Source organism: Megalobrama amblycephala, linkage group LG12, assembly GCF_018812025.1.
Source record: "Megalobrama amblycephala isolate DHTTF-2021 linkage group LG12, ASM1881202v1, whole genome shotgun sequence".
In the NCBI taxonomy this organism is placed as follows: Eukaryota; Metazoa; Chordata; class Actinopteri; order Cypriniformes; family Xenocyprididae; genus Megalobrama; species Megalobrama amblycephala.
This window is the reverse complement of record NC_063055.1, coordinates 782,501-791,722: the sequence shown is the minus strand read 5'-3', so window position 1 is coordinate 791,722 and position 9,222 is coordinate 782,501. Positions and strand designations below refer to the sequence as shown.

At 41.9% G+C, this 9,222-nt stretch overlaps 1 protein-coding gene across 4 annotated transcripts in view; it reads right to left on the bottom strand.

The window, feature by feature from the left end:
• Positions 1–496: 496 nt before the first annotated feature.
• Positions 497–9,222, bottom strand: part of sema6a (sema domain, transmembrane domain (TM), and cytoplasmic domain, (semaphorin) 6A) — an 81,240-nt gene continuing 72,514 nt past the window's right edge. For all 4 annotated transcript variants that reach the window (XM_048208731.1, XM_048208733.1, XM_048208732.1 and 1 more), the window contains one exon: positions 497–3,522. In XM_048208731.1, the coding sequence (XP_048064688.1) occupies positions 2,444–3,522 (1,079 nt within the window). In that variant the 3' untranslated portion in view covers positions 497–2,443. The remainder of the gene's footprint in view (positions 3,523–9,222) is intronic.

Here is a 9,222-nt window from a genome sequence, read left to right as displayed (position 1 = left end):
AACTTTGGTCGAGGTTCTGGAGGTCAAAGTCATTTATTTAGAACACAAAGCGAGTAGTTAGTAACCAAGTTACTGTTATACAAATATCGTATGGACCAACAGTGAAGATGAGGGCATGTTGAAACAAAACAACAGGACACCTGAGACATATAATGCCTCAGAAACTTTTAAACTGTCATCGTCGATGTGTAGACGGCCACATGGGGCTCCAGAGCGATCCTTATCACCATGTTTATTCACGGTTAGAGATGTCAAACAATCAAGTCTTTGCTGCGGAGGTGCCAAACCCTCATGTGATGCCGTCTGGTAAAAGTGTTCATCGTGGCGTGAAGCAGTCGGTCTCATGTTTCAGCGATCACTCCGGCTGATGAGACCAACATTCTCAGGACTGACTAATGTTCTTCCAGTAACGTTAACAGAACGATCATTCAAAGAGAACACTGAAAATAACGTCTTCACAACTTAATGGGAACATAAGGAAAGACTCAACGCAAGCTCTGTGACAAGAATCTGAAATGTTTTTATTACTTTTTCCATTTATTAAAGAGAATTTCTTTACAACATACATTTAGCTGTGAATCAGATGTGGGAGAGGGCCGGTGACGAAACCATAGCATACAAGAGTACAAACTCCACTTCCAAAGTCTAGTGGCATCTGGAGGGTGACGGACGAAAGGCACCAGCACGGGATCCTCCGTCCGCAGAAGGAGACGTGTTACTCCGTGATCTCCGTTCGCTACGGCCGGAGCGAGTATATTCAGACGGCACAGATTTAGAGTCGTCTCAGACGTGGCTACGGACGACGAGTGAATTCAACATCTACAAAGCCAAACTAGAGATTCCTGGACGCCAAGTTCAATAAAACGTGTGTCAAAATAGTTAAATAACAATCCCTCATATTACATCACAACGATAGAGCTAGAAAATTATATTAATCGGAATCTGTCACAAACATTGAAAACATTAATCTGTTTCCTAATATTATTGGAGTGCATATCTACACAGGAGCCAGCCTGTATTCACTGCCTAAAAACTGTGTTTGATCATATACATTAGAAAGCTTGTGTGTGTTTGGGAGAAACATCATATCTGATTCGTTCATGTGTTTTTCTCTTATTGCATCGAAGCAGCCAGATCCACAGATACACATCAATTCATCTACAAACAGTGTAAAAACATCATTTTGACTTTGTGAAAAGTAAAAAAAAAAAAAAAAAGGACAAACAAAACAAAAAAAATCAAAGCAAACAACAACATTCTTCCAGCACAAGAAGAGGGCCGACTCCAACGTTTCATTGGCACAATCAGAAATCAAGCACAAAGTCATTTGTGGTTAGCAAAGGGACCAGAGTCGACAACGACAACACCTACATTCTTCAATTATGTTGTTTTTTTCTTTCTTTTTTTTAATCAAATGAGGAAAACAAACGTCATTATAAGAACTACGACAGTTAACAGCTAACAAATGCTTCACTACTCAGGGGTGTAAGGCACAAATTTACAGGTGGAAGGAGAAAAACAGGCTTGTTTGTAAAATGAAATGATTCAACGAAAAGGCCCGTGTGTGTGTGTGGACAAGACGAGAAAATGAAAGCATAAACCAAGCGTCTTAAGTGCGGCTCATCCTTTACTTTGCTTCACGTCACGCGGACGCGAGCGAGAATGGCACTCGGTGATCGACCGGCGGCTTTCTGAAGGTGATGAAGAGGTGAGATTCAGGAGTTCCTGTCTGCGGGCTGTAAGCTCTTACCCACAAGCCCCTCTGGCACAGCTCGAGAAATATTCCTTCCATATGGAGGCTTCCGTCGTCTCTGAGTTTGCTTAGCAACGTCCAAAGAGTTAGTGGACAGAAGTACTGGCTCCAGTTTAATGACTTTAAATAACTTCACACTTGATTAATTCAAATTAAAAAGATCATTCGCGTCTCATTTGAGCCTAAAAGAGATGCTCTTTCTGCAAAAGCACTTTATTAAAAAATAAATACGACCTGCTGTTAGTATTAACAGTCACGTGTTATTTAGTCAGTTTCAGTAGACGTTTTGAACTCTTGCACGAAGGCAGAACTCGATTGCTTTGTCCAGTAACAGTAACACTGAGACAGGCGGCGGTTTTCACAGTTTTCCATTGTAAACTCCAGTCTGGACTTGTTCAAGTACTTGATAACCGGGGCGTCTCGTAGCTTCAATTCCGCCTGTCTCCGATGTGCTTTTGGCAGAAATCAAACATCAGCTGCAACACGGCGAAATCTTCAAGAGTTCCTCCTTTCGGGAGCAGATGTTCGCCCTCTTGGAACGGGGACTCATCAGCCTGAGCTCGACATGTATGTATTAAAAAATATACAAAACCCAAAAACAAAAGAAAGGAAAAAGTGAGTTGCATTTCCTGTACACAGCTGTACAAAGCAGACGCACTTTAATGTTCCCCATCTTTTATTCCGCATTGATTATGTGCAGGGGTCGCCGGATTTGACTTTCGTTGAAAGGGACACCAGTGACGGTTTGGGAGGGACGTCGGGCTTGAGCTGCCTCACGAGAGAGCCGTACGAGCTCAGGCTGGGGTGGCGTGACAGTCCGAGGACCGGCGGCGGAGAGGTGACGTGCATGGAGTCCACCCGCTGCGGGGCGGGTGGCGGCGTCTCCACGCGGAAGCTGTGGTTCCTTGACATGTGGGATGAGTTGGACGAGTTGGTGTTGTGCTGTTTCTTGAGGCCTGAGCTCATGGGATAGCCGCGGCCGTACATGGACGAATGCACATCCAGCCTCTTGCCCATCTGCGGGACGGCCGGCGGGACCACGGCGCTCAGAGATGCCTCTCGTTGGGGGACACGCGGCGGCGCTCCCTCGCCGTCCGCCAAGCCCAGGCACGGGCTCTTGAGGGACTTGTACTCCAGCGTGGTGGCCTGGTCGTCCGCAAGGTCTCCGCCGCGGTGGGGTTGCTCCACGTACTCGTGCTGGTAGGCTTGCTGATGTTGGGGCAAAGGCAGCACCACCACGCTGGGGATGTGGCCTGGAGACGCCCGCAGCGGCAGGTCCGTTGGAATGACCGGAGAGCCCATTGAGGACAAGTCTTTGGTGCAGGCGTTGATCAGGTTCTGGTTGCGCTCCCACTCACGGCTACCCCGGCTGGGCTTGCGCCGCGGCTGCATGGGCGTAGACTCGGGCGTGGGCAGGGCGGTCAGATCCGGGTGCTGGTCAGCTTTGATTAGCATCTTGCCGTTGGACAGACGGCCGTTGTGCATGAGCGGGGTCAGAATTGCCTCTGGCCGGCCATCCTTGGCTTGCGTCTCGAACAGCCCCGTCAGCTTGGTGACGCTGTTCATAGAGCCTCGTCTGGACTGAACAGAGTCCTTGTCTTTGCGGCCGGGCAGCTCAAAGTCTCGCCGGCGATGGTGGTCGCACACGCAGTAGACGATGATGCCAGAGAAGATGGCGCCCATGACGAAGGCGAGGATGACGGCGATGGCCAGGAGCGTCACAGGAACCATCTGATCGCGGTCTCTGTGGTACGTCTCACGGATCACCCCTGCGAAAAGAGTTTCATACGTTAGGGTATTAACATAATCCAATTTCCACCTGTGTGTCTAGAACATTGATGGACAACAATGAACTTCTATCCTAACTTAAGGTGCGGTCACATTTACCATTGCTCGTTGTAATTTAGTATCAGTCATTCTAATAGAAAAGCGCAAAAGTTTCACGTCATCTCAATCATGTTCAAATTGGTGATGGGGATTTGGTGCACTGACCAACAGAAAGCTGATTGGTTTGAAAACGACTTCTGTGTGAGCTCTACCCCATTGACAATGGACCAGAGCTGTGTTCCCAAAAGCACTGTAAGCCAAAGTTGATCGTAGAACCAACCCGATCACATGAGAATGCGTATCAATAGTATGCAAGTGTAATCTCATAGAATATATATGCCAAAATGAGTTTGGCGTGCATATGATACGCACTTTAGGGCGTGTATATAATACGCTTGGTAGTCTTGAGTAGGATTAGTGGTGTGGGGTTCGTGCCTATTGTACGCCATAAAGTGCGTATCATATGCATGTGAAAAACTGCATATCATATGCACGCCAAAACTCATTTTGGCATTAATATTCTACAAGATTACACACGCTTACTATTGATTTGGCATTGGCATTGTCATGGGACTGGGTTTGTAGAACAATTGCCACCAATGGCCTCTAAGATCAACTTATGCTAAAGATGCTTTTGCGAAACGCAGCCCAGGTTTTGCACATACATTTTTTTAGCGTTTTTGCCTTTATTGCAATAGGATAGTGTAGAGTAGTCAGGAAGTGAAGTGGGAGAGCGAGGGGGGCGGGATCGGAAAAAGTGCCTACAAGGCTACTGACTCCGACATTTGCATGTAAAATTTTGCTGAAATGTTGCTAATGTGACCACACCTTGGGGATTTAAAGACTGTTGGATTAATCTGCTATATAGATACAGATAAAACTGCTCTTCATCTCTGAAGGAGACAGCGCCCCTGTTTACACCTGGTATTAAGATGCATTTTGGTCAAACGGATCACAAGTGGACGACGCTAAATACAGGTGTAAATAGTTTTGAGCTAGTCTACTTTCGACCACTTCCAGAGGTAGTTGAAAACCCATTCGACTGGATTGCTTTCGTAGTGTATGTGTTTGAACACCCGTTAAAGACCGCCTACTCTCCGCCTACTGACCAGTGTTGCTAAGTCTGCGGTTTTCCCACAGAATTGGGAACACTGTTGCCCCGGGTTGTTTTTCATGTCCACAGGTTGAAGTGACCCCAAATAACATGATATTTAGCCCCTGGAATGCAAACTTTAGTAAGGGGAACCCCGCTAAAAAGCAGATTTTACCCCAACGGAATGTGTTTTTTTTTTAACGGGGGACCCAATTGAAATGCAATTGGGCTAGTTTTGGGCTTGTTTTGAGTAGCAATTGGGCGGGTTTTGTTGTGAAAACCTGGCAACCCTGCTACTGACCTAATGCACTTAAACTTTTGCTGAAGACCCAAGTTTGGTTTGAAGTTGAAAAACATACCAAGCACAATGTTCTCTCGCCATTCCTGATTTCTAACACACTCAGTGTTGGTTGTGGTTTTGCGGCTGTCAGAGCAGAAACAAAAGCTGATGCTGTCCGTGTGTTTTTCCATCGTCTCCAGTCATAATTATATGTAAATTACATTTGGTCCATTAGATCTGAAATAGCCCATACATAGACCCTTCCATCAATGAAATCAGGACAGAAGTGGTCGAAACTGGACAAAAGAGACGGATTAAACCCCAGGTATAAACGGGAATATGTTTCCCTCATCCACTGGTGATCCGATCGACCAAAACACATCTTAATATGCATCTTAATACTCCCTTTGTGAGTTTACCAGGTGTAAACAGTGCATTTATTTTAACACCAGAAGATCATTTTCACAGAGAGCGCTGAAATGATAAGCAGATATTATAATCTATTTTTTTCTATTGCTGATGAATTAGCCTACATGAAACATTCCCATCCCATGCCAAAAAACTCTTAGCAGATCAACCATTTAAAATCCACACGGGAAGAAAAGTGCTGCTATGTTTCCACAGAGGCGAATAAACTCAATGTTTTACAATCGTTACAAACACATAAAAGTGTGTTACAGCCATCCATCAGTATTCTGTGGGGAGTACAGACACATTAACTTTATAACTCATGTGTGTTGTGTTTAATGGACGTGTGGATATCTGTGTGTAACTCTGATGGCCTTGGCTTCATACTCCTCTTATCTGGGCTTCCTGAAGGAGTCTCTTTCTAAGATGACAAAATACCGTCACACATCTGTTTTTTTCTCTGCTAAAGGGAAGATCTAAGGGGCGCTTCTTTCTTTTTAACTTCACTCTCATTGTTCGTCTCAGGAGAGCCTCTTCCTCACAGTCTGTTTGATGTTTTAAAGCGTCTCTTTCATGCGTCTACTGTACGATTCCCCTGAGAAATGACGCGGCTCTAACGGATTCATTTTCATGTTGGAAAGAGAGTCTTCCTTCATGACAAGAACTGATTTATTCAGTATATAGAGCTGTTAACATAACCATTTCATGCAGTTTTTTAAAGACGTGACATGATCAGCTGACCTGAACTCTTTTCCAGCAAAAAATTCTCAACATTCTTAAATCTAGACACATTTACTGGAGAGGCAAAGTCTTGTTTTCTGATCCCATTGGCAGATATTTGATCTTGTTTTAAAAACTTAATTTTGTTTCAGACTTAATATCTTCAGTCAAGAATGTTTAGAAATTTGTGCTGGAAAACGAGACAGAAACACTGAGGAAGAACATCATTTCTCAGCAGTGGAGATCCAGCACAGACGAAGACTCTTCTAGATCTCCTGAAGTTTAAAGCTCAGTCTGTGAGGATGAGGAGATCAGCAGCACTCAGCAAACCTTTGAAGATATTTTTTAACCTTAAAGTGCTGTTTCTCGACTTCAAAGAGCCACAAAGAAATGGAGAGTTGCTCAGGGTTCAGATGTTGACATACACTGCATTTGGACACTTGAAAATGTCTGAATATCACAGCATCAGATCAACAGTCTCTGTTTGATGTGCTTCACAGTAAGAACCAGACATATTCCCATTAACTGATACGGTACAGGATATATCATTGATATTAAGATGGCAATAATTACAATGACTCCACGGAAAACAACTCAATATTGTGGATGAACAACAGGCTCAGGCAGATTCTTTGTTCATGTACTGGATTTACTTTGATGTTGTTTGATGGGATTAAAATAGAAACGAGTGTGAAATGAGACGAATAAAGAGCAGAAATCTGCCTGCCTGGAGTCTTTATTCATTCACAAACATTCAGCGCCATGCACAGTTTGACAGATTCATGTTTTTAATCATTAGAACCTTTGGACAGTATTAATATATTTTTATACCATAAATTATATTTTATAAAACGCTTCAAGCACTCCTGGAAACTGCCAGAAGCTATGGAAAGTTGTTTCCATCATGAAATAAAAAATGAAAAAAGTAATTCCAACTTTTTATCTCACAATTCTGACTTTTTTTCCCAGTTGCGAGATATAAAGTTAGAATTTCATGATATAAAGTCAGAATTGCGAGATATAAAGTCAGAATTGCGAGATATAAAGTCAGAATTGTGAGATATAAAGTCAGAATTTTGTGATATAAAGTCAGAATTTCGTGATATAAAGTCGGAATTGCGAGATATAAAGTCGGAATTGTGAGTTATAAAGTCAGAATTGCGAGTTATAAAGTCAGAATTGCGTGATATAAAGTCGGAATTGTGAGATATAAAGTCGGAATTGCGAGATATAAAGTCGGAATTGCGAGTTGTAAAGTCGGAATTATGAGTTATAAAGTCAGAATTGCGAGGTATAAAGTCAGAATTGCGAGATATAAAGTCGGAATTGCGAGATATAAAGTCAGAATTACGAGTTATAAAGTCGGAATTTCGTGATATAAAGTCAGAATTGCGAGATATAAAGTCGGAATTGCGAGATATAAAGTCGGAATTGCGAGTTATAAAGTCGGAATTGAGTTATAAAGTCAGAATTGCGAGTTATAAAGTCAGAATTGCGAGATATAAAGTCAGAATTGCGAGATATAAAGTCAGAATTGCGTGATATAAAGTCGGAATTGCGAGATATAAAGTCGGAATTGCGAGATATAAAGTCGGAATTGCGAGTTATAAAGTCGGAATTATGAGTTATAAAGTCAGATTTGCGAGTTATAAAGTCAGAATTGCGAGATATAAAGTCGGAATTGCGAGATATAAAGTCAGAATTACGAGTTATAAAGTCGGAATTTCGTGATATAAAGTCAGAATTGCGAGATATAAAGTCGGAATTGCGAGATATAAAGTCGGAATTGCGAGTTATAAAGTCAGAATTGAGTTATAAAGTCAGAATTGCGAGTTATAAAGTCAGAATTGCGAGATATAAAGTCAGAATTGCGAGTTATAAAGTCAGAATTGCGAGATATAAAGTCAGAATTGCGAGATATAAAGTCAGAATTGCGAGATATAAAGTCAGAATTGCGAGATATAAAGTCAGAATTGCGAGATATAAAGTCAGAATTGCGTGATATTGTGACATAAAAAGTTGCAATTACCTTTTTTAGTTTTTTATTTAGTGGTGGAAACAAGCTTCCATAAGAAGCACCAGTTTGAGTATTAGAGAAAAGATCACAGCAAATGATCAAAGAAAATATCAAACATAAAACATCTGACAGATATTTGTTGTGTTTAAACTGCTGAATCTTTAGATGTTAGTTATTGGATGAAGTTGCTATTTAATGTGATTCTTCATACATGCACTAAAAACACCAGCTGATTCACAGATACCGAGACGTGAAAGTGAGGTTAATGAAGAGAAAACACCTGATGAATCACATTCACACCTTTCGAAGTGACACAAATCTTCACTCTCAGCACTAGATCTGTTTGATCATTTCAAACCGTTTTGTTGCATGTTTTCATTGTGCTTCTTTCTATACAATAAATGACACATGCTGTGATATTTTGCATCTAATAGACGTTCGTAAGTGTGGTGCCAGTGTCCAAATATTATTAAAATAGAATCAAAATCCATTCAAATTCAAAACCGGCCTGTTTTAATGGCTCTTTTCCTCACAGGTTGCTCAGAGGCGAATCGCCGGCGGAACAAATCTCACACACACATTTGAATTTCATGAGACGTCACTCCTGACAATTAGACGTGTTGGAGCTTCACCGCATCCGACTTCACCGATACAATCCTGCAGTCACGCGCATGTAAATAAGAAGATTCCTGCATGAGACTGAGACGTGTGAATATTCACACACACACACACACACACACACACAACAAGCTGCTGTCTTTATCTGTGAAGATGCGCTTCAAAAGCCACGATACTTGAATTTCACTGAATGATTGTTTAAAGAAGAAACAATTAAACCTGTCAATCAGGTAAATATGTCTTAACCCACACGCTGATGATCAGACTGATTAACACTCATTGTGCTCAGTGTTTCTGTCTTGTTTTTCGGCACAAAAATCTAAACACTTAAATCAAGATACATTTACTGGATATAATTTTTCTGACTCCATTCTCAGATATTTGTTCTTGTTTTAAGCACAAACTCACTTCATTTTTTTTTTTTAAGAATGTTTAGATATTTGTGCTGGAAACACTGAGGAAGAACATCATATTTTGCAGTGAACCTGCGCTGTTCATTTCATCAC